This window comes from Solea solea, chromosome 13 (genome assembly GCF_958295425.1).
Source record: "Solea solea chromosome 13, fSolSol10.1, whole genome shotgun sequence".
Classification (NCBI taxonomy): Eukaryota; Metazoa; Chordata; class Actinopteri; order Pleuronectiformes; family Soleidae; genus Solea; species Solea solea.
In genome coordinates, this window is record NC_081146.1 from 12570916 (window position 1) to 12597712 (window position 26797).

At 40.3% G+C, this 26797-nt stretch overlaps 1 protein-coding gene across 1 annotated transcript in view; it reads right to left on the bottom strand.

Annotated features, from left to right (window-relative positions):
* sntb1 (syntrophin, basic 1) overlaps positions 1 to 24468 on the bottom strand; it is a 37036-nt gene extending 12568 nt beyond the window's left edge. Inside the window, exons 1-6 of the mRNA XM_058647971.1 lie at positions 23684 to 24468; positions 14449 to 14701; positions 3631 to 3748; positions 3387 to 3473; positions 1163 to 1299; positions 83 to 279 (exon numbers count right to left, since the gene is read on the bottom strand). Of these exons, the coding sequence (XP_058503954.1) occupies positions 83 to 279; positions 1163 to 1299; positions 3387 to 3473; positions 3631 to 3748; positions 14449 to 14701; positions 23684 to 24218 (1327 nt within the window). The 5' untranslated portion in view covers positions 24219 to 24468. The remainder of the gene's footprint in view (positions 1 to 82; positions 280 to 1162; positions 1300 to 3386; positions 3474 to 3630; positions 3749 to 14448; positions 14702 to 23683) is intronic.
* Between the last annotated feature and the right edge of the window lie 2329 nt (positions 24469 to 26797).

The following is a 26797-nucleotide window of genomic DNA, read 5'->3' on the forward strand; positions in this document are numbered from 1 at the left end:
GCCCCTGCTCAGTCCACTTGAACCACTAAACTGGCCCATCTTCCCTGTTACTAATGTTCATGTGTTACATGTGGGCACTCACTTGTACTGACTTCTTTGATCATCTCAGCTGAGGCGTGGCATCCGTTGACTATGTGTCTGGTCCACATGGACAGGTCCTTGTTTGTCTCCACCCGGAACAGGTACGTCTCGATGCCGAGTCGTGTGCCGGTCCTAGTGGCAAAGAACAGCTCGGTGCCAGAGTGAGGAGACCCCAGGTCAGGACCAGAGTGAACCAGGCTGAAACAAAACAAGCACTCACTGTATGTAAACACAGCGTCGTTAAACATTGAGATGTTTTATTTTGTTATCCGCTTCTAACTCTCTAAAGATAACTCTTTTTTTTCCTTTCTAATGAGGTGACTCTTCTTCACTTCCATGGTTCCACAAACAATGTGTCTAGAAGCAAAACATTTGGTTTACTGAGCCAGTGAAAAGGAAGACTTACAGGCCAAAACAAAAGCGGCGACTTAACAAGATCTAAAGCCAGACTACAAGTCTAGCAGCTCTGACAGGATGTTTTATTTTACATTTGCTAAATGTCCAAACATAAAGTACACAAAGTGATACTGTAGCGCAAGTTAAAGCTATTGTTAAGTAATCTAAATATTTAGTATGAAAGTCAAAATCACAATCTCCACGAAACATGTAGGCGTAAAATTGTTGTAAATTGTTAAAGCGTTGAGCGATAGTTCAGGATTTTTGAAGCGTAGTCGTGGGAGGTTGTGACACATTGTCAGCACTGAAATTCTACAGAGAAAATCAGTGATTTTACATCAGTGCAGACATGAGTTGTCAATCCACTGCTGCCTCCATCAGTCAGTTCATGTGTATATATGTCATATAACTCTGTGAGCTAAATAATTGTACTCCTGTTTCTATACTTTAGTGCCTGAGTTTGCAAAGGTTTTTAATGGTAAATAAAGCAAAAAACTCGTGTTTCATAGACTTAGGCAGGGATAGATTTCTATTACGTGACCTTTAGTCACTTTCAAAATATCAAAAATGATAATTAGTAACTAGTATTACTAATGCATTTTATTGTAAATGTATTATATTTTTATGTACAGTATCTATACTACGTGTGTGTTGTAGATGTCAGTACATGTAGTGTTGGACCTACCGTGTTGCTAACAGTGGATATGTGTGTGCTGGCTCCTGCCAGGCCTCTTTGCCTCGAGGTAAACTGTCGTAGAGCAACAGGTCCTTCTCTGTCACGGCCACCAGCACGGGCCTCCAGCTCTGCTTCTCACTCTCTGTCTGCAGCACAAACGCAGGAACAGTCCTTATCCATCAGGCTCACAAGGAACTGCACATAACTGAATAAGCTGACTGTAAATGTTCAGACATATTGCTATATCGTTAAAGTAAATTCTTAAGTAATAACTCTGAATATTGAGCATTAAATACTTAAACATATTTTCTAATAACATCAACAGATAAAGCTAATAGGCTAAAGGGCTGGTCTTGAACTTCAGTTAATTACACCAGGCTGCTGAATTTAAATTTGAATCAAGCACAAGCTCAATTACTGTGATGCCTTTCCTACCCATGCCCTCTTGTATTTATCACAAATACTGATTTTGTGAGTAGGATTTTAGATAAAAGCAGGTCTTGCATCAGAGATAACAATGCTTGTGTGCAACCGTGTTGCTTCATGGGACTGATGTTGCGTCAGATGACAGCACGTCAGTTTAATACGTACAAAACGGCTTGCATGCCTAGAGGGTGTGCACACGTCTTCACCTCTTAATCTCTGACTCAGTGTGCAAACACTATTTACATTATTTATTCCTCTCTCGTACACTTCCATTCCGCGAGGATCTCAAGGAAAACCTAAAAATAAAGATGGCTCGTGTGCAGGTGCAGCTTTCACTACGTTTGCTTTGCGGTGCCCTCTCGCCCACCCATTATTCCTAATGAGCAAACCCTTCGCTTTCCCTTCACATGCTGTTAATCTCTTTACTCACAGAGAACCCCCACACACACACACACTTTTCATTATACAATGCTCCATAAATATTCTCATTATGAGAGCTTATCTGCAGCCCAGCCATTGGAATTCTAAGCCGCTCTTTGAAGTTCAGCCTCAGCCAATCACACCGCGGGATTTAGAGGGTCAAAGGTCGGCTTTTTAACGTGATGAGAATATGTTGCTAAGTGACAGTATTGTAATGCATTTGAAGGATGAAATATTGTCAAATTCAAAAGGGCTAAATTAGACACGTGTGTGTTTACACAGCTGTGTCTGTACATGAGCTGTAGGTGGAAACTCGCTTGTGTGAATTTCAAGAATGTGTGCGTCTGTGTGTACAGTAGATATGCTCAAGGCAAAACTAGGTACACACACACACACACATCCACCCACATACATGTTTGCGTAGCTATTCTTGTTCGGTCACTTTAGTCAGAGTCTAATCGAAACCTTATCCCTTCCCCTGTGACTCGTGACATCAAAATCAACATTATGTATCAAGTATTATGTATGATGATGATAATTCGCTCCATGCCCCACCCAATCCCAATATATCATTCAGATTAGGGATGGAAAGCGGTATCGTTCAGTATCGGTCCGATACTAGTCACAATCACTGGAACTGATATCAGACAGATAAAAATACGATCCAAAAATCCTATGTGTTGCATGCTTCACTATGCACAGACTGTACAAATGTAAATACAAATCACAAAAAAGTCATGTTTGGGCTGTTTATGTCTTCTTTTTTCTTGGGAGAACAACCTTTGTTGCACAGTTGGAGAAATGTGTCTTTGAACTGACGAACGTGTCATTTCATAGTTCATAAAAGGTCTCAAATGACTGATACTGACTCAGTGTCGGTAGATACAGTTTGTGATATCGTATCATCCAATCCCATCCCTCATCCTCTCACTCAGAAACATCGCTCTCAGCTTCCTCCACAACAGACAGTGGTCCGTCTTTCATGTGTAGCGATATTGTCATGTTGTGTAGCTTCTGGCCACTATAAAAGATGCTCCCTTGCAGCCCACTTTAACTAGGAATACATAGATATGTGGAAGCTAATCGCGTTAAGAGAGCCATCTCATGAAGACTTTCACCATAAGCAGCCATGAATGCCTAGACGCTAACCTCAAAATGAGGTTCTGCCTCAATGGGACCTGTCTTCGGTCTCCATAGACACACTGTCAGTGCATTTCCATTTGTTCGCATTTGTACATAATGAATCCCATGCTTGTAGCAACCACATCCACATGTCACATTCACATAAAAGCAAATGGAAAGAGAAGAGAGGTGTCTGTGTGTTGATGTAATCTGTCTCTGTCTCTCTCTCTCTCTCTCACACACACACACACACGCACACACCTACCTTCCCCGCCAGCCATCCCAGGTGTCGTATCTCTTTGCTGCCAACACCTATCCTGGCTGTATTCTGGATAACCTCTGCCAGTGCCCGCTGTGGTGGGATGACATTTTTTGGGGTAGATAATCATTCAGGATGCATTAGACTCAAAGCAGCTCTACAGGAGCTTAATCCTTGAACATTTTAATTCCAGTGGTCACACTAAATGATGAAACTCACTTTGAAATTATTAGTCGAATCAAAGACAGACCTGTGTAAGTGTGGATGTGACGGAGTGAATGGCAGAGAACCAAGACAGGGCAGAGGGTTGGTCTGGGCACCGCAGCACCACAGTGTGTCTGGCGTCGGGAGAGTGTAGCTCCAGTTGTCTGGAAGAGAGGATAAGAAGATTTCAAACAGCTCTAGGTTTTCTAAAACTTATGCGCTTCACAAACTTAGATGAATGCATTTCATTCGGGAATATTGAAAATGTATAACAAGCCCTATCAAGCAGACCCATGTTGACTCAATTTAGTCCCACCTCATAGTTTTGGACGCCACATTCACTCAGTTTGTCTCATTCTCACTCGCTCAGAACAACATAATGAAGTTCATTTTAATTTCTGTTTAGTCAAATCAGTGCGTCCTCTGAGGGCCATATGACACAGTACAGTCTCCCACTGAATTTCCATAAGTAATCTGCTTATATAATATGGGGTATTTCTGGCCTGGAGAAAAATGCATTAAGAATCCTGAATAGCGCTTTGATTGTGTTCTCAGCGAATATGAATTTTAAGAAGGTATATGAGGCAGCCTTTATAGAGCATAATGCAGTGTACTGTTGCTTCATACTGTAGCATCAACACAGCCAGTGTCCACATCTGCATATTCCGTACAGGTATGCAAAAGAAAATTATAGTAAATTAGATATAAAAGGGGCAGAAAATGAGAGAGGTTGTGGTGTTAAAATGGTAAATGGTTTGTATTTACATAGCACTTTTCTAGTCTTGATGACCACTCAAACCTGCAGTTGCAGCCATTCACTCACACTTTCATACAGCACATGTATTTATTTATTTATTTATTTATCTATCCATCTAAAATAGAGACCAGGCATATTACCAAACATTTTCATGTAAATATACAAGATTATATCCGGTGGCTACAAATAAGACGGGAGACAAAACATATGAACATTGACAGCAGTAAAGATTGAGACAAGGTCACACCTCTTTTTTTTAGATCAGATCAGATGTAATAAATATATAAAACACATATATACATATTTGGGTGATAAATTGCCAAAGTGCCTATAATGAAAGTGCGAGTGCAATTGCGGATCTCCCGTTTCCAAGGTACTCGCACATTGCTCTCATTGCACAAAGCCCTATGGCTCAACATCCATTTCAATGGTAGTGTACATGGATGCCATTACACAAAAGAAGTAGGCTAGATTAGGGTATAAGTAGATGTGACAGTCTGGCTTGTTCTTAGTCATATATAGTCATGGTTTCAAAAACAGGCACAGCTTTCAGATCATAGTCATAGTTTTGGAGGATATCAATGAATGAATGAATGAATTCAAGCTTGTCATAGTTTCTATCACTCATCTTTTATACCCGTTCACACGCTGCCGTCACAGCAGTCATCGAGTCGAACCCACAACCTTCCAGTGGACAGACGACTCGCTCTACCACTGAGCAAGTGAAACACTACAGTCAGTAAAACCTGCTGCAGGAGCACCCAGCACAGATCCTGTTAAAAGTCAACATTTGAATGAAAAAGCACTGACCCACTGCGTTTGCCAACAACTCATGTGCCCAGGTGGTCTTAGTGTTAAAAAAAATAAATAAAAAAATAAATGCTGTTGTTGCAGGTTTCTTTATTCACACACACTGGGGACCAGGAAAAACCCTAGTGGATGTGATGAATCTGCACTTCCACGAGCCATCAGAGGTGGGAGAGACCGACTCTACATGAGCTCTAGGTGTGTCGCTCTGGGGTAAAAATAGAAGTGGTGCCTGTAAAAGGCGAGTTGATTGGGGACAGACGGGGCGGGAAAGTGGGTGGGGGGCGTGGGTGCGGGGGGGTTGGGACACCAAGGCCAGATGTGCAATTCTGTGCAGAAGGATCTTCAAGGACTGAACCATTCTGACTCCCATTACTTATTTACCAACATGTGGAGTGAAACTGACCCAGGAATGAGGAACTACAGGGAATCACTGACTGCATGTGAAGTGGATGACGTGTTTATAAATGAAATGTCGTGTGGTCCTGCCTGCATGAAGATTGCAGCCTCTAAATTGGTCAAAGGATCGCTGTTCTAACAGGATTATCACCACATACAGCAAATATGAATTCAAGTTGCAACACAGCAGGCATCCTTGTATTCAATAAATGTAATAATACAAAACACACGTCTCGCGGAGTTTAGCTTTTAAATAATATGTAAGAGAGAACCAGAAAAGCAGCACAGATGGGCTCCAGCTGTTTTCAAGTCTTTTGGAATCAGACAAGTCTAAGATCTCCAGTCAAAACAAGATTTAACTCAAGTCATAAATCTTTAAAGCTTAATAAGGAAAATTGAGTCAGCTGCATGTCTATTTAGATATGCACTATGAATATTATGATTAAAAAAGAAAAAAGAAAAAAACTCTCCCAAAGTTGTGTAACATCAGTGTTTGGAGCTTTGTGTTTGCATGGGAAAATCCCTTAAAATTATAATTAAATACCTAAGGTTTGGAGCCATGCTCTATTCTGAGCGTCAACTAATATTTGAGTTTTTAACTGCAGCTCAGACAAAACTACTTCTTTGAAAATGTCACGTGGATATTTATGAACTGAACAAAACAATCCACAGATCATTCGTTACTGCAGTTAATTCTGATATGAAGCACCTACAAATGGAATCACTGATTCATCATGTAAGCACATATATATATATATATATATATATATATACACAGTATATATGTGCTTACATGATGAATGTGCTAGTATATATATATATATATATATATATATATATATATATATATACAGTATATATATATACTTATCGATATGTGACATTTTCAAGCCCATGTGGAGACAACTGTGATGCCATCATTATTTTTGAAATGTCACGAAACCCTCAGACCTTTTCAAGTAGGTTACAAGTAAGTAAAGTACAAAACCTCCTATCTGTAGCTTAAGCCTTGTATCAGGTCGTCAGTCCACAGCTCTGACTCCAACACAAGGTCTCATTCCTCCAACTAGAGGTGGACCAAAGTGGGTTTCTGTCCAATGCTTATACCAGTTTTTAGAAATAAGGGCAGCAGATGGAGAGTAATTGATTTTTATATATATATGTTGAGCTGATTCCCCCCCCCCCCCATCCATATGTAAATATAACTGTGACAAATAATCGGCGCAATTGATAAAGTGGAGGAATATATAACATACAGGCATAGTTACAGCTGGACTGTATGTACTGATAAAACAAAGGCATTTTCTTTACACGTATTTCATCTGTCCTCACCTACAGATTATGTTAAAATGAAGAGTCTTAAAATAATCCTCAAGCTTCGTCTCTCCTCTTTGCTCATATTGCTCAAATTTAAACTACAATCTGATGAAATGAGTACACTGTAAAACGCTACAGCCCCTTTTAGTTATGTCAAATTAATACTTCTATTTAACTCAAAGAGCTCTGACAAGTTTTGGATTTTAAACTTAAGTTTGCACGTTTTCTGAATTTAAACTTTAAGTTCTATGTTGTGTTGACAATTGATGATCTTGATGTGTTCCCTTAACTAGAATTTCTGAGTTATGATTAAATTGTGCGTGGGTGGTGAAAAGGGCGGGCTTTCATTGAGCAGGGGTGAGGGGGGATGGCAGGTGGCAAGATGGAAAAAAAAGCAGCTATTACTTTTAATCTTGAAAGAAAATCGTCTTTAAACCATGGCAAAGTTTAAAGGTATATAAAATGACCTGTCTGCACATACAGCTAAGTTTTGTGTTCACAATTATGAATCTATAATCTACAAATATAGAAAAAAGTGGTAAACAAAAGAGGACTACTTTCCATGGCGGATGGATAATATGCAGCGCTACCTGATAACAACCTGTGAATAGTGGCGGACTCATTTTCTCATCGAGTTGGAGCAGCAGGACCCCTAAAGGAGAGGAACTTTCCTACTGATTTACCTTACCGAAGGTGAGTTTTTATATATATCTTTTGATTAAGTATGTGTAAATCAATCTTAATGTTGTTTAAAATGATGTTTGAATGTAGATTTTAGTTTTTAACTGTAGCTGAAAACTTAATTGAAGTCGATAATAAGCTAACTACCGTGACCTTGTTAGACTCATTGTGGGCAAATTTCCTTAACCGCGCCTTTTCTAAAAAAGTACATAATTCAAAAACATTAACCAATTAGGTCCGTTTTTATATATATTTAATATGTCTGGTTTTTAGCTAGACGGAGAGATGAGACCTTCATTTGCGTCAGACCTTCGTTTAATTTTAATTTTTTTTTCCAATGTAAACCTGTGTTGTCAGTTAAACACGTAATTAGCGGCGTAAAAGCAAACCTCATTTGAACGGCGGCAATTTTTTTTATCGCGATATCAACGTTCCTTTTGGCCGAGCAAAATTTGTAGTTTTTTCACATACTGTTGCAACAACTAGTAACGTTAAAAAAACTACAACACCACACCGGATATAGCTAGACCGGAAAGAGTAGTAGGTGAACGTTACGCTTTGAGTGGATGACAGCGCTCCTCCGTCTCCAAGCGGGCTCTGCGTATCCAACACAGCCTGGATCATTTCTCGCCGCACTCCCTACATCCAAGTAATGATGTATGCAGTGTTATCAACTAAGCTGGCTGACCCCCCCAAACCGTAGTAAGGACACGTCCAAAGACCGCTAGCTCCTTTAGCTCGGGTTACCTCGTTACGGCAACAACACACTAAATCACGGGACTTTGTCTGCGTTGAAGAACTGCACTTTATTCACAGCACTGCAGGGTGATACACAGCCTCTCTTATTATTGTGCGGCTCGCACAATAAGAGGAATAACTCAAAAATATGCAGGGTGACAGAGATATTCACCTGCGGCTGGCTAATGTATGTCTGATATCATGTATGTATATGTGCTATGTAATGTCTCTTCGTAGAATAAGATGTGTAATAATAATTAATCTAAAATAATATTTTGACACATTTTGGCTTGAACAAATATTGCGTCTCCTGCAATTTGAAATTGCAGTAAGCTGTATTGCTATTTCAATAACATTTGTATTAATTGTTCAGCCCTACACTACAGTATATGCCAATATTGTTTAAAATAAAAAAAACATTTGCAGAAAGTAAGCTGATCCACTTTTCTATGTTGATGTCCGTCACCAACAGCAACACTGCATAAAACAAAAGTAAATGTGTTGATAATTTTGTGTAATATGCCTACAGATAAACAATTAATATATGTTTTTCCCAATTTTCAGATATCTGCAAGAATAGGCATTTAATGAAGTGGAAATGTAAGTTTTGTCCATTCTTCAGTGCGCAAGGAGCCTTTAATGTATTTTCATTGTCTTTATAAAGCTTTATGCAGCTCCAATTTCTTTCTCTCATGCCCCCTTTTCTGTATTTTGTCATTTGTTTCAGCTGAGTGCTGAGTTCGACAGAGTTGTCACCAAAAACCTGCTGGAGTCATTTCTGGAAGGACTAGATGCCACAATGGCAAGTCTGTTGGAGCTCTACAAAGCTGGGGTGGCATCAAAGAGGAGGTCAAACCTGAGCAGTGTTCTACAGTGTCTTCAACAGGAGGTATAGACTGTTCAGGAAAACAAATCTAATTTCTTATAAGTATGTACCAAAATAAGATGATTATAGAGGATTCTATTGCATTTACATACTCTTGCCTTTTTTGTGTAGGACACAAACCAACACAAAAGAACAGCTGCCTTACTTGATCTGGCTGAGGATTCGTCAGATGTAATCAGGATGTGTGATGTAAGTCAATGTATTTACTAGGGCTGGAGAAATTACTCGATTAATAAATTAATCTTCATCTACTTTGATAATTGATTAATCGGTTTGAGTATTTTTCTTTAAATAAGAAAAAATAAGTTTTCTGATTTTTCAGCTTCTTAAATGTGAATATTCACTGGGAATATAATTTCCAGGTTTGAAGAACACTGATCAACATTTTCAATGTTTACTGACATTTTATTGATGAAACAACGATTAATCAAGAATTTTGAAAATAGTTGTTATTTGCAGCCCTAGTCTTTTATACAGATTTTTTTTTGCCATAATTAAAATATATACAATATTCCAACTACCAAGAACTAATCTGAAACTGTCAGTCTTTAACATATTTAACAAAATCTTCTACACAGAATTTACAGTAATAAAATGGAGGACTAGCCTGGCTAATGTCAGACTGTATCTCAATCTTATTTGAGATTGAGTATTAGTGCAGACCTTGTCAGAATAAAGGTTCAACCACTGTTCAGCATCAGTACATGTTATACAAAACAGTACAATTTAAGAAAGATGCAGCAACCTGGCCCTCAATAGTCTGTATTAAAGGGGGTTATGTCTGTAAAATTTTTAAGTATTGATAAAATAATGAGATGTCACAACTGTTCTATCAGTATATTTTGACGTTCATAAAAATAAAAAAAAAACATGTTTTCCTTTTATGATAATTTAATTGTCTTTATCTTCGTCATCAGGCTCATGGAGAAACCCTTGATGAGAGAAATGCAGGTTGGACTGTTAATTGGACATGAGGAATCTCGGCACGGTGCATTTGCTCTCAAAATCTTCAACGTGGCTGTGGTGGTATAAGAGACAATCATTCTTCATGACCTACAGGATGTGCCCACAGGCTTCGCCATGCTGATGGGAGCAACATACTGCCTGAACCTCCAGTACCCACACCACATTGGGCCAAATTATAATGTGGAAATGTATGATACTTAACAACTTGTCTTTGGTGTGGTTTAGACATTTTGGCTGGTTTTGTTAGCACAGCTGTTTTTTAAGCTGCTGTTTAACGTGGTTCAAATAAATGACTGCAAGAGCTGCAAGAGTCGATTGTGATTATTTCAAATCATTAAGCTTGATAGCATCAGTCAAAATAAAATAGACATTCAAATTAAAACAAATATGAAATTAAAATTTTCTTAACTTGATAGGACAAGTTGTGTCAATATAAAATAGTTGTATCAACTTGAAATTGTAATTTATTATAATGCAGAAAGTGACTTTTAAATCTCTGTAAATACAGGATATTTATTTGTTTGAACTTGCTGTAACGAGTTGAACCACAAAGCGATTGAAAGTTGAATCAACTTTATAACTAATAGAAGAATGTTGAGATAACTATACCACTGCACTTTACTCAACTTTATTAACTTGAGTTTATTAGTCAAAACAAGGATAATGCTTAAGTTGAGTTGAATTGCAATTCTAAGGCAGCAGGTGAACTTCCGTTTGCAAGTTGAACAGACTAAAAATGTCTTACAGTGTAGTGAAACCCTCTGAAACATTGCCCAAAGTCTGGTTTACTGTCATTACCACATAACATGGAGTCCTTTCAAATACTTTACTTCTGAATGCAAAGTGAGAAAAACAGAGCAAGTGTGAAACTTCCTGGCATAGCTGTGACAATGTGACACCCGTTTTAAAGTTTCATGGACACAGTCAACTACATTCCCCCTTGGATGCCCTCCCATTCAAACATTTATAAAATATTTACTAGTGAGTCAAAGGGGAATTTGTCCTCTCTGCAGGAAGGGAAGTAACTTTAAAAAAAAACACTTGTCAAAGTCAGTTGCTGAGAAGTTTGTGTGTGCGCCTGTCAATCTGCCCTTAAAGTCATAGTAAGCAGGATGTTGTAAATCAAGTGATAGGAGAGACGCTGACACTTGTGTGCCTCCAGTGGACTCCATTTTTTGACCGATCAAATCACAAAGCAGTTCGAGAGAGACTCTGTTCCAGTACACATTTACAGTTGTCACTGTTGGATACACAAGAATCCTGCCTACTGCAGCTTTAATCGCACCACAAAACAGTCCTGTCTTGTAAAATTGGCTGACCGATAAAGAAGAAGTTATGGCTTTTGAAGTGAATGTTCAACCACACAGCTTTGTTAATACATGATCTGAGATTTATTACTTTGCAGCTCAACGTTTCACCAGTTTGTGGGCATGTGGCTGACTGTATGACCTAAATCCACAGCAGACACAATCTAATGTCTGATTCCAGCCCACGTCCTTTACAAAAAGCAAACAAAACTTTTGTCAAACATATTCTGTTTGAGCTGAACTATTTTTAAAAAAAGAAAATCTGTTTCCACCTTTCCACCATTTTCAAGGTTCTCATGGATAGAGGTGAACAAATCTCACCCCTGTTGTGTAGCAGCGCCTCTGAAAAAAAACCTCACGGCTGAAACTGGATTCACTGACAGGTTACAGCAGGTCCATCTTGTCACTGTCACTTATAGCCAAAGTCTGAGAATCATTGCAACTGTCCCCGGGGCCCTCAGGGCGTCAGAGCCCCGGCTCCACTGGAAAACTTTGACATTGGTTAAAGAATCGCCTGCAACTTTGTCTGGGAATCAGCCGACACAGATGCACGTCTTCAGGTGGCTCCTGCGTTATTACCTGATCTTGATCCCTGTCAAGCGTTAGATTGTATAAGCGCCAGCTCTACCGACAGTGAACTGTGCTTTAAGTACTTGTTTTACATCATCTGTGGTAAATATACGTAGCAATTAGTGTTTGTGTATGTGTGCACACGACAAGGGCTGTAACTAATGATTATCTTCATTATAGATTCATCTGAAATCGTTTGATGTCAGTTTCTCAGACCTGGAAATGATGATGTTCTCCAATGTCTTTTAAGTTTTAATGATGTCTTTGTTACCTTTTAGCCTGTCTTCATTCAGAATCTCTATGTTATACTAATTATGTTATTTATTTGTTTAATCCCAAAACAATGTGAAATGGAAAATTGACATTCTGGTCACCTGGCAACCAAAAAAAGGGCATGGAAGATAAATAAACCAAGTTCAGTTCTGTTTGTGGATTAGTTGCATGTTTAGAGCGAGACTCGATTTTTATAGCCTCTAGTCACTACCTCAGAGAGTTTATGTACAAACCTGTACGATTGTTACTTATTATTCTCATCGAACTCAACAGATCTGGGGGGGTCATGTTTCCCCAATTTCACCGACGGGAATTGATAAATTATTCAGATTCTGATTCTAATTCCAATTCTGATAATCCAGTAAGGTATTTCTGCCCACGGGTGGCCCTCAGACTGTTCTCTGTAATAACAATTTAACAAAGACGGCACAAAATAGCAACAAAATAAAAAGTGCCACATGCATTTACATCTGTTAAATGCATTGTATTTATTCCGTGTTAAATAAAGTAGGTTTAGACATTTAGACTGACAGATAATAGAGAATACTGGAAAGGAGATCACAAAATAAGAGACAGAGAAAAGAAAAGGAGTAAGAATTAAAGCAAAGACAAAAAGAATGAAGGGAAACAACATGAGCAGAGAAATCAAATCATTTCTTTAGACGTTCTGCTTGATTGGATCATTGTCATATTACCAACCAATTCACTTCAAAGACTCCTCCTAACACACTAACCCCTGACCGAGAATTATTTCACAAATGACCAAAAAGAGCATCCTTTTCATATGAACTTAAAAGTCAAATGCATACAGGACTGGTTATTGATAACAGACATTATAAATATCAATATCTGGACTTTCATACCAATACTTTCTTTGTTACCAATTTTATTAAATCTGATTTCACAAAGAAATGACTGGCGACATGTGGCTAAAACCAACATTCTTTGGCTTTAGCCAGCCTGATAATCTTTTTGAGGCCAAACACGGAGCAACTTTCTGCTCTCATATTTATTCCGTGCCATGAGATCCCTTCAATAAACAAGCGTCATCCTCTGAAAACACAACAAGGGCACATCTTCCTCTTCTCCCTTGGCCCAAACTTCCTGCTCCCCTCGAGACTAACAAACGTGAACACTGTTAGATCTCGGACAAACAAACAGCGTGCTGCATCCTCATTGGCTCACTGACGCTGATGACATTAACTCCTTAGGTACCAAATTCGACTGATCCACATTTTTCGTTTGGCAGAGACTTTTATGCACATTTTTATGACATAGGTGGCACTACTTGTGCCCCCCCCCCCGTACCCTGTCCTAACTTTTATGAGTCTCCGTGTTTCCCAGTGACATGCTGCTGCACAGAGCAACTGATTTGTTTTATGTTGAAACAGACGGGTAGTAGTAGTAAAGCGGGTACAAACGGGTATGACGTAGAACCCCCAACAACCCAAAACTCTCCGAAAAAAAAGCTTCTGTGTGCTGCTTTACACGTACGAATATAGGTGTATAATAGTGTATGATATGACCGTGGATGCAGCATAAAAACATTGTTGTACAATTTCTGTTCATGAACAGAGGCAGAGTAGTATTCGTGCAAGAAAATGAAATGTTAATGCAGCCATTGACTGACATTTAATAGTGTTGCAGTGTTGCAATAAGTGCTGTCAATTCATAGCCATTCCCAAAGTGGAAAAGAACACCCACCACGCACCAATTGAAATTGTGAATTGAAAATCTTCTGCTGCCCATCAAAACTTTTAAAAGGTTTTTTTTTTTTTTTCGATTTTCCCCCTGAAGGCCACTGCTTCATTGTGCCCCAGCGTAAACAAACACTTCCTCAGACTGTTTATGAACAATTCAGATAAAGGAAGAATGAGACGGTAATTTGACAATTAATTATGAAACTCTTATCTACATTTTAATGACCTCTCGTACCTCACCTGCAGTACGGAAGTCACTACCACGACCCAAGAAGATAAGCGCATTGGTATTTGATGATTACCGGACATATAATTACAAAATAACAGAGATTGTACATCACCTAAAACCATTTCATTGTTGAATATTCTTACCCTTATTTGCACGTTTTAAACAACACGTACATAAATGCACTCATTCATTCAGCACGTGGGTGTGTGTGTCTCTTGTGTGTGCATCACCCACCTGTTCTCGGGGTCTGGTGTGGTCATTGCTCGGGTAACATGACACATCTTCAGTGGTATGCACCTTCTGTCACCTTGGAGGGAGAGGGAGGGCATGGCAGGGGAGCTCGTGGGGTCAGACGGGGCGGAGGAGGAGGAGGTGGTGATGGCAGGGCTGCCGATGCGGGGAGAGTCAGGAGGGGGCGTTTCCCAGCTGATCTCGGACACGGGGGAGCCCTTTTTGACGTACGGCGTGGCCTCACGCATGTACTTGACTGTAAGAAAGTGAAAGACATGTTTATTTTTCAGAGCGTGTCATGGTTTAGTGAGAACAGCGTCAAGAAAGTAGCATTTTAACGTTCTGGAGACAGTTCTGTTAATACAGAAAATATTTCACATTGTATAAAAGACACAGGTTTCTGATACTTACTCTATAATGTGAATAAAAAGGTAGGTTTAGTTCATTTCTAGCACAACGTGCCAAAGCTCATGGTGATACTGGAAGTGAAGTTCTTACTGTCCCTGTCAGACTCTTTCTCTATGTGTGTGTGTGCATTAGAGCATGTATGGATGTGTGTCCCAGGACTGGGCTCACATTGGAATGTCCCCGTGGATAAATCCAGTGCTAAGTTCCAAGTCTGACTACGAATGAGGTTCACTCTCTCTGTCTGTCTTCGCCTCCTCGGACAGCCATAGTCTTTTTGTTTATTCAGATAAAGTTTCCATAGTGACACTGACAGGAAAACAAAATCGCTATCGTACTGTTTCGGTTGCGCAGTGGCGACCGAACTTCCTTTGTGCTGTAAATCAGAGTTACTCTATCTCTGTCCTGTGGAGCCACTGCCCTGCATGTTTTAGAGGTTTCAAATAAATGCGTCGTTATCAGGCTTCTGCAGAGCTTGCTGATGAGCCGCCATGTGAATCAGGTGTGTTGGAAAAGGGAAAACATCGAAATCATGACCAGTGCATGCGCCAGGATTGAGAAGCACTGCTGCAAATAACAAGTTAAAGAAAAACCTTGATTGACACTTAATGTTTTGAATTGAAATGATATCAAAACGTGTCTCTTGGTGGTGTTAAAAATTGTTAATCATAATGTGATCAGAATCTATGGTTGACCTTGTGGACGTCTGATCTGAAACCCAAAACGTGTCTGTGCAGCGGTGAGTGTAACTCTCTGCCTTGAAATAGTTTGCTACGACAAATCCGAGCACAGATGCTCAGACACACAGCAGCAACAGACGCTGTTTGGTAATGATGCCCTTGAGGCAAAGCCCTGGGTATCACACACTTGCATGTGGCTGCAGACATTAAGGTCATTTTCTTAGTTTGTTTTGTGAGCATTGAAATGTTTGTTATTTGCAAAATGACATCATCAAAGGGACATTTTAAAATGAAATTGTCTCACTTCGCTGCCACTTGGAAATGATCACTTTAAATGTCAAAGTGCCAGCGGCCAATACAGACTCAGGTGGCTCTTCACTTGAAACTGAAACCTTGTCTATGAAGTTACAGACATGAAGTAGGAGGAACAACGCCACAGCACCAAAAACACTGTCACTCTCAATATAATCTGGTTACAACCCGTGCTGCCGCTCCACGTGAGAAACGTTCCCAGCAGTAGTTGTAAAAGTCAAACTCTGAACCACTGGAGGGTTTTTCTTTTTTTTATTTATTTATTTCTTTAAATTACTCTGCTGCTTTTATGTCAGCGATGGGGAGAAGAAAAGTGAAGTCAGGACACGTGTTTCAGCAAAAGACAGAAATTGAGAGGCTTCAGATAAAGTGGGTGCTTAGCACACTCTTCTCCTGAATGTTCCGAATCCCCCGGTATGCTGTGGATGTTTAATTGGCATGTCCCACTGTACCAGGCACGTATAATTGGCGTATGGCTGGTGGCATTTGTAATCACAGCATCAGATTTATTCTTGGGAGAAGCACTATAGACCCCTATGAGATGGTTAAAACAAGCCTGACTGCCAACCTGTGGAGAAGAGATGACAGGCTGACACGTAACACAGAGGAGGAGATGGGGATGATGTGAGTGTGTCCTCAATGGACCCACAGAAACGATGCCATTCAGCTGCACAAAGAGAATATCCCACCAAGCCATATCAAATTAAAAACTGCGAAGGAGCAGGAAAGCATTGGTAAAGATTAAGGTCGGGGAAAAGTACACACACACACGTCAACAAGGAGACAATCTTCCCACGTTTGTTTTTGTTTTGCTCTGTTGGGAAGATCTGCTCTTAGTTCCATTCATTCTTGTTCTCTCAGCTGTCAATACTGCAGGAGATGACAACCTACTCCTATGTCTGGGATTTTAATGCCAATCACAGTCACAAAGCCTATGCTGTGGCCGACACGCTCCTGAAAACGGCTACAAAAGGGGGGCACGATTGTGATTGGTCAGCAAAGCGGCTTGTGTTTCCTGATGGTGGGAGAAATGTCTGACCACAAAGACAACATGAGGCAAGCTGAAAACCCTGTCTCCAGCCCTCTGCTCGCTGCAATCCTTATCCTGTTATCGCCATGACTGTAAATGCAGCAACAAAAGCAATGTGACGGCAGCAAATGCGCGAAACAGCTCAGTATTCGGCAAAAAAAAGGCGAGTCTCCCCGCCTTCACCCTGTCATATAATAAAGTTCATGACACCATGTAAACACAGTTACTGATGACAGTGTAATTAACGCACAATCAGGTAAAAATGCATCCATCTGCTGTTGAATACAGTGATATAAATTAAAACCTGTGACTTCCAAGACTCACATTAACATTATGCATCTGCCATTAATCAGACTTTACAGGTCTTAACTTACTAGTGCGAGAGTGGTACGGAATAACAATTCAACAAATCTTATTATGGATTATTTGTCATTTATTACACAGAAATGCTTGATATTCTGCCATTGTAACTATTGCCTGTGTCTTGTATCATTGCATTTTAACACTTTATAGACTTAGAAAACGCCTTTAAAAAAACAATACTGAATAATAATGGAAATAATCATTAGTCGCAGGCCTGATGTGATGATGATGGCAAATGCACCGTCAACCAGATTAATTTCTAATGATTCTGTAATTATGTCATGCACACAGCTTGTTCCACACATATTTGCTCAGTCCACTCTCTTAACTGAACTACACTGGAAAACAACTACAGCAGCAATTATAAATAAACATAATGTTTAGAGGCTAATTAGTTTTACATTAACATTTACTGGAAAGAGGAAATGTAAACTCACTGTCAAGCGTCACTGTGTCCAGAAAAAAAAAAAAAGAGAAGCTGTAAATGTTTCCAGTGGTTGGGGAAATAACTGGGGTGTGGTGGGATGTGATCATTACACTGGAAGTGTAAATGTGTGCGTGTGTATTCCCCTGGGTCATGTTTTTATTCCATTACGGCACCAACACGGCCACACTCTGCACATAACCTCAAACGTATGATAAGAACTTGGGCGATGATGGGGCAACTGTGACTCCATTGAAAAGAAGAGTGAAAACATCTACTCCGCCATTTCTTTTCCATCTTTCCGGGTCACGCTTTCGACAAAATAGCGAGCAATTGAGCAGTGGTTTTACTGTGACTCCCACTCTCACAGCAGAGCAGCTGTCCACTGCTCCCCTATTTTAATAAGCTGTCCACACATTTATATAAACTGCTCTCAATCACATTTACTTACACACATACAAATGGCACACACACAAACCTGTTTTTATATCTTAGTGAGGATACATAACCCTAACCCTAACCCCTTACTCCTAATCTTAACCATCAGAACTAAGTGTCTAACCTAAACCCTTACTCTAACCCTAAAACCAGGTCTTAACCCTAAAAAAGCCCTTTAAGGTTGTGGTGCCCAGACCTCACAAAGATATAAATACAAGTACACACACACATGTTTGCGCAGTATTTGTAATGAAGACACTCAAACATAAGACATAAAGCATTCCTTAGCCCCTAACACTAACCTTAACCATCACAACCAGAACCCTTCCCCTAAAACCAAGTCTAAACCCTCAAAAAAGTCCTCATAAGGGGTGACCAGCCAGAAATGTCCTCACTCCCAATGGTTAATGAGTTTTTTGGTCCACACAAACATCACCCCACAACACACACACTCTCTCTCCCTCTCTCTCTCCCGTTCTCTAACCTAAGGTTTAACGAATATATTTGTCTTAATACGTCTTTTGGTTCTAACAAAGTCTGTTGTTGTTGGAGTTTCTTCTAAAGACTCTGAAACATCCTCTGACTAAAACAGGTTTGCCAAAGATTAGAGGGATTACAATTTAACATTTTCAGAAGTTGGAAAGAGAACAGATGGTGGAAAAGAAGAAGAAGAAGAAGAAGAAGAAGAAGGAGGAGAAGAAGAAGAAGGCTGATCTGATTGCAGAGGGAATACTTTAACTCCTGTGCAGGTTTCTGGATACGAGAGCAACACAAAAGGCTTTTTACAAATCCAGCCTCGGGGGGGATGTTTTTGTTGAGTTTCGACCAGTATCTAAAAGAGTTCAAATGTCATCTTTGCCGAACAATGAACAGTAAATAAATTGACCTTTGAACCTTGTGTCAAACAGTTACTCACTGCAGACACAGAATGTTTGATCAAAAGGCAAATACAACTGATCCGACACACTATTTGGGAATGTGTAGATTAGAGATTAGATTATGAATAGGGCTTTTACACACATGGTATTGTGTTTGTACACACACAACATTACACCACAAAGACACATTTTTAAAGACAATTGGGGGAAAAAAAGAGAAAAGCATGATACCTATCAGCCATGCAACCACAGAGCTGTGTGCTACATGTTCCATAAATGACATCAAAAGCCGCCATCATTTGTCAAAACCACAGAGACACACTCTGTGAACAGAAGGCAGCTTTGACACAAAGCTGTGGACTCAGTCAGTGTCACGGAGGACACTGGAGAATTGTTTTTCAGGTCATTTGTGGCCACAGTGTAAAAATATTCCTAAATGAACTGTGAAAATGAAACATTTCTCCATTATGCAACAGTTCCCTTTTATGATAACTATCGCAAAGAACAAATAGGACAAAACAAACACAATGATTACACCTGGAGGGGGACGGAGTATTAGTCTTCCTCGAACAAAGCCGACAGGAAAAACAGATGAGCCTCCTCTTTTGTTTTGGCTCTAAAGACATTCACGGTGGAGTGGAATGAATGATTCAATCTATTATCTTTACCACAACAGTCACTATTGCTTCTCCACTTTGTTATTGTCACCCGCCGTCATCCGCTGTGAGTCAGAGTCTAAAAGCGGTGGCGGAGGAGATGATAGCTCCTCTAATGACATTAACAGTCAGACGCGTACAGTAGACTCTCTCTTCTCCCTCCCTCTCGTTCTTTCTCTGACACACAATTGACCACATTTTTGCCACAGAGTTAGTCGAGACTACGCTGCTGACTAAACCTCATAATGACACCTATCTATTTACTCAAGTAGGCACATGTTCTCACACACACACACACTGCTGACAGCAGTATATATACACACACACACACGCATCAGATGACAGGTGATGACAGATATGGCTTGTTAGAGGCTTAACAGCAGAGCCTACTCATTTCCTGTCTGCTGGCATTTGGCAGTTGTTGCTTTCTGACTTTTTTATTATCAATTTCATGCGCTTCTATGTTTGTTTTCATCAGTGTCCACTTTTTTGGATTAATGCATCTGGTGTCATATGTTCCCCTACAAATTCCCAATTTCAACATGGGCCGTCTTCTGCCACCATCGAATCGACATTATATTCTTTGCATGATCTTTACTTTTGCCGCTCAAAAACATTGTCTACAAGCACTGGTTTCTGGCAAAACAATAAGGTCTGCATTCAGTGGATTCTGGCTATTTAAATACATGAAACAGCTGCAATATTGTCACATCCAACCAGCTTAGAATCATAGCTTTTAGGTGCTGACAAGCAGCGTGACGGCTTTTAAGTAATCGCAGATTCTCGTGCTTTCCAAAAGAAACAGACAATTTGTTATTTTTACTTGGCACAAGAACCTGAAATAACAGAACAAAAAAAGAATCCAGCTTTGTCTTGTATCTCTGATGAAATAGCAGACCAACTTGCCATTTTTGGTTTTATATATTTACTGCCAGCCACACGGTTGGCGTAGGCCAATTGGACACTCTAAATTGACTGTAGGTGTGTGTAAGAGTGGATGGTTGTTTGTCTCTATGTGGCCCTGTGATGGACTGGCGAGCTCAGCCAAGATTGGCACAGAGACCCCCGCGACCCTCATGTAGAGGATAAGGCAGTAGAATATAGTTGGATGGGTAGTTACTGCCAAGTTTCATATGCTTTGCAATCAATGCATGCCAGTGGGAAGTGAAAGTACAGAGCGTCAACACTATGACATTTGAATACGTACGTTTCACTATATGAACACGGGGGGGGGGGGGGGGGGGGGGGGGAAGAGGCGAACGTATTCATTAAACCATTTAATGTAATGAAATACTTGAGCTACAATAGTTACATAAACCTTCGACCATGAAGCACGTTTGCTGTGAGCAGCTGTTTTCGAAACACAAAGTACATACAGTACGTAGACTATAATAGTTTTATGTTTGCAAGAACAAACCTCCGGTGTGGAGCCTCAAGATTTGGAATTTGTCAGGTTTTCAAAGGTAGATATTCAGATGTAACCTGCAGGCATCTTTTGGCTGATATCAGCTTGCAATCACAGTGTTGTCCACTCTCACTACACTATGTGCCCCAGTATGAGATGATTTTTTTCTTATCTATTGTCCACCGAATGGTCACATCATTTACAAAACTTACATCATGCTCTGTGGAAAAAGACCTGAAACTATAGCCATCGAGACCATTAACTTGTCAGGAAAATGCCTGCTCTCCTTTAGTTAACCCATACTGTCATCTGTATGTCAGCCTCTTAGCCTCCCTCATTAGCTCTCCTTCTATTTCCGTCTCTCTCCCTCTCAGCATTTTTGCCCATTAAATTCACATTTCAGCTCCATTCCCTCTCTTTTCTCTCCTCCTCTCTTGAACAGTGGATGGTCCATTCCTTCTTTACTTTTGTCTCATCTTAGTAAGTTTTGAGCTGGGACTGACTGTTCTCTCTGCAGTACAGCACCTGGACCCCCTGTGGGAAGACTCCTCATGTTTTCACGTGTGCATAAATGAAAAAGAGAGAACACATGTGTATGTGTGTGTGGATGAGTGCATGTTTAAGTAAGAGATAAAGAGAGAGAGAGAGAGAATGTTTTTTTTCATTCTAGACTCCTCCCAGGAAGCCGGATTGTCATTTTCAACTTCAGAACACCAACTGGCTGAGTTGAGAATTTTAGATGAAGTGAGACAATATCATACAATATGATATGATCCACATTCCAAGAATTCAGCCTGCCCTGACTAAAACAACAACAACCTCACGTTTATCAAATTAAAACAAGGCCAGAAGCTTTTCAAAAAGTCTCTGGTGATTAAATCTGACAAAATAGAGAAAATACACATAGAGCACAAACCTCAGCCAAGGCCACTCAGTTTCCCATAATGTTGATAGACTCCCTTATCTTACAAGGATAACGACTTTTTTGGGTTGTAAAATAAAATAAATAAATAAATAAATAAATAAGAATCCAGATCTGCAGAAAAGGCTCTAAATCAATCCTTTGCTTTTTGAGTTATGCCGTTCACAAACAAGCAGACAAACATGGCAAAAACCTCTTTGGCAAAGGTAAAAAGAGTAAAGCAACTTCATATAAACAGTATTTCTGGGAAAAACATTCTGCCAACATGGGACGTATTGGAAGGGCTGCAAGCTGAGCTGCTTCTTTGATAACTTAAGATCCAAACCTCAGATGACTGAAATCCCTAATCCTGCTATAATATATAAATAAATAAAAACATCTACATTGACTCAAAACTGAAAGTTCACCCCTTGCAGCAAACAAACAAACAAACAAAAAAAAACACAGACGTACAAGATGATGCAGGAGACTATGAAAGGGACCATTACCTTGAAAAACATTATTATTTTCTCTGTTTGAAAATTGCTGCCAACACGTAGGATAATGTTGGCACACTGCACAATAAAATATATAACACAGGTCTGGTCTTTGTAGATATTTTAGTGCAGAAGTAACATAATACGTTCAACTCCAATCCCTGAGGGTAGGAAAACAATCCTTCACCAACATTCACAAGGCAACATCCTGAATTAAGCTGGGTTTTGTGGAATTGACCGAACACTGAGCCAAGGACCCCGACAACATATGGAAAATATTGACCACTTCAAGTATTTCCTTTAGAATAATCTGATGATAAATTATTAAGACTTAAAAAGTAATCATTTTCATCCAGAGGCCTTTATTGTGCCTCTAGGTTTTAAATGTGGTTAGGGTTAGGGTCAGTGGTGGATGACAGGAACAAACCACACGCAGAACATACGAGACGAAAAGACACGGGCCAATGATCCCACAGTTAAATGACAAACCAAAACAAATAAATAAAGAGGCATCAGATTGTTCAGGTGTTAAAACAGCTATTGGAACCATCGACTAACCTGGAAGTCAAAACACGTTAAATGGCCATCAGGATGCGACTTCAGTGGTTGCAAAAAGACGTTAGAGTTTGAACTGAAGTCTGCAGGGAAAATGACCGTAACTTGCACTTGATTTAGAACCTCAGTCAACATGTTGTTTCAATTGCTGGTTTTAGGTGTTCTTCAATAGCACATGATGCCAATTGTGTTCCCATTTAGAGGAAACTAGATGATTTGAGCACAAAAAAGGGTGGACAACAGTGTGATTGACAGATGGCAACATCTAATCATCCAAGCTTCAAAATGAGACTTCAGATTTGTATGCGTGAGTTGCCATCTGACAATAAAGTGCTACTAACAGTGAAGGCATTTATTTTACTAGTTGACACAATGGACACTTTGCTCCTTAATGTGGGAATAAATGAACTCTTTCACATTACAAAATAACAATTCATTTACTATTTTTTGCCTTTTGAAAATAAATAACTGCAATATTGGGCCTGAATACATACAACATTTAAATGAATGGTTTTGGAAACTGTGCGTGCTGTGTCATGCCCTGGCCCGGGCAGGGTCACTGACCCTGGACCCCATTTGAGAAACACTGCCCTGACTTGATGAATGAGTACTTACTTGAATATGGGCTTGAGTTTCCTAACATTCTAACATTTTAACACTCTCTCCTGTTCGTGAACCCCTCCAGCTCACATACCTTCCAGTGTCACCTCTTTCCCGGCACGTTTAAGCGCCTGCACAGCCTCGTCGTGGGTCGCGTCCCGCAGGTTCATGCCGTTCACGGACAGGATAGCGTCCCCGACGTAAAGAGTCTGGGTCTGGTCCGCTGCAAGCCCCTTGAATATCTTACTGATGAGGATGGGCATTTTATTCTCCTTGCCGCCCTTGATGCTGATCCCCAGCCCCCCGATCTCCTGCTTGGTCACCTTGACGCACCGCTTTCTGTTGGCGATCGCCTCGGGCACTCGCTCCGGGAGGTCCGTGAACGCGGTGCGCACAGTTTGGGGGCCGTTGTTGGAGTTCGTGTTGCTGTTGTCAAGGTAGGATCCGTGAGAGACGCCGTTAGAGTTGACATTGTCGCTGACGCTGCTCTCCTCGCAGCTCAACGTGAGCGCTTCCTCGTTCAAGTTGACCAAAACTTTGTGCCAGCTCTCCCGCACCAAAACCTCCACAAATCCACTTTTTGGCACTCCGGAGGATCCCGAAGCGCCCGTCGCGATTACCACCGCCATCTTTGGAGCATTTCTGTTTAAAACAACATGCGCTTTAAGTTTCCTCTCACACACTAACTTCCACACCGCGTCCCCTCCACGCTCACGCTCCCGGACTTTGCCCCTTTACAAGTTCTCTGCGGGACTTGTTAAGCGCGTCCAGCCCAGCCAGCCCGAGCCCTCTGGACACAGGCTGCCCTCCGCTCCGCCTGCCTGAGATCCTATCTGCTGGGTGGAGTTTGCTCCCCCCGCCGTCAGCAGATCCCATCTCCAGATCCTGCATGCACACAATGTCTTCATCATTTCCACTCAATATGTAAGTGGTGCAGAGGTTAAAGTAACCGGCACCAAAAAAAAACCACACACACAAAAACCTAGTATTTTGTTTTACTACTTTTACTTTAAGTGTGTTTATAACATGTGTTACCATATACTATTATAAATAAATAAATACATAGAACAGAATATCATTGTGTTACAGTGATACACTCATTTGGCCACCTGGAGCAAAACCGACCAAAAAAAATGAAACGACCTTTCAAATGAACCACCCTCTTTTGCGTGAAAATAAAAATAAATAAATACATAAACAAATTCCAATAACGTTACAGATTACTTTCCAGTCTTCAAATGTCCAAATTGAGCCCCCCTCGGCTCCAGTTGGCCGCGTTCACGTCGCAGGAAAGAAGTCGGGTGCGCGCGTACAGGAATGCGCCCTTGCCGGTTTTTTGACGTTTTCATTGAGAAGTGAAGATGAGAATCACTGACACACACACACACACACAGACACACACCTGACGCTCTGCCCTCATTTCTATTAATATTATTCTAAAAAGGAAGGACACCCGCGTGTCCTGTCAATCATGCAGGATATTTCAGAGAAGTGAAGTCAGACTGAAGTCAGTGTTATCATTATTAATGACAGGAGCCGCAGGGGTTGCTGCGCTGCGCATGAACTGTTCTTTGCAGGGATGACCACGGGGTTCGAGACCTGTGTGTGTGTGTGTATGTGTGTGTGTGACAGGGAGGATGAGAGCAGACAGTGAGCGCAGTGGCATCTGATAATAAACTCACAGGAAGCTGTTGTTGCAGTTTCAGTGGACGCTCGTTCCACAGCTCAGCGCTGTGCACTTCCAAAGTTTCACAGAACAGCGCGTTTCTTAGGAATCTCATCGTTGCCCAATCCACGACTGAGGAAGAGACTACGTGCGTCACACTGATCTGTTAAGAAATGTAACTGCGCCACCTAGTGGCGACGTAAACGCAGCCCCCAATATTGGCTGAGAGGGGCCCAATTGACATTTGATTTATGATGTTAAAATGGTCTGTCTATTTATTTATGTATTTAAAAATCTCCTGTTTTTAAATCTCGTGTCCAAACGAATTTCTTTGCATTGGCCTTTGACACTGTTTAAGTCAAACAGTCTGTTTTTATTGTGGGTTTTTTAATCGGCATTTTTATGTCTTTTGATTTATTTGAGTTGTTTTTGATGTATCTTATCGCCTCTTGTGAGCTATTATGCCTTTTATTTATTGTGTCTGTTTATTTATTCTCCTTTACAGCACTTTGGTTCACTGTGGTTGTTTTAGAGTGCTTTACAAATTGGACTGGATTCAATAAACTATATCTGCTGTGGTTAAAAGGTCCAAGATGTTTTTTTTACAGGAACGTAAATGCTTGAATTTAAAATGTTTTTCAATCGTCTTATAAGTGATATAAAGATTAATGTCTTCATCCTGGGAAATAAACTACAAATCAGACGTATCCTCTTCAATTAAATCATGAAATATTTTTTTTGTTATTTTGTAAGTTTTATAATGTCATTACAGTATGTAACATATATATAGTAGATGAAGGCTGTAGGGTGTATGAGTCGAGCTTCCTCACTGCCCCCCCCCCCCCACTATACCAGATCATATATTTGATCATTACTACTGAAGTGCACAGGAGAGATGATTAATTTATTTATTTTGAGGAAGAAACAGAAATAGTAAGAGTATCTTTGGTTTAATGAGGCGTTTGAGCTACATTTGATTCTCATATATGGAAATAGGCCATTCCCGTTGAATGCACATTTCTTTGTTGTGGTAATGACCTTCAAAACAAAGAAGAAAACATACAAAGAAAAGGTGACGGTATCTAAAGCACATTGATTGCACTATTTCTGTCTTTGCATCAGGGAGCGGGATCTGCATGGACAGGTAGTTTTGCACAAACACACAATGACACCTCTAACTTTGTTTTGCCTTTCTGGGGCAATTGAGAGAATTTCTTTCTACAAAAAAAAGAAACTGCAGCACTTTATTTCCCATATTTCTAATGACAGTCTCCCTAGAACTCTATCTTTCTTTCTGCTTCCTGTTAGATTTATCGTTCCATATTTATCCAACTCTTTTGAGTTTGAGACCCTTCCCCTTCAGCATCCAATAGTTGCTAATGTTAGCTTGGATTTACCATCATCAACAAATTGCTTCCTTCCAGCACAACACAAACTCAGTGTAGTCACATTTTTCTTCTTCTTGATTTACATGGGCAAGGCTGTTTCAACCAGCTCTGGTTAAAACCAGGGTCAATATTAACTGACTAACCCTAAGTACAC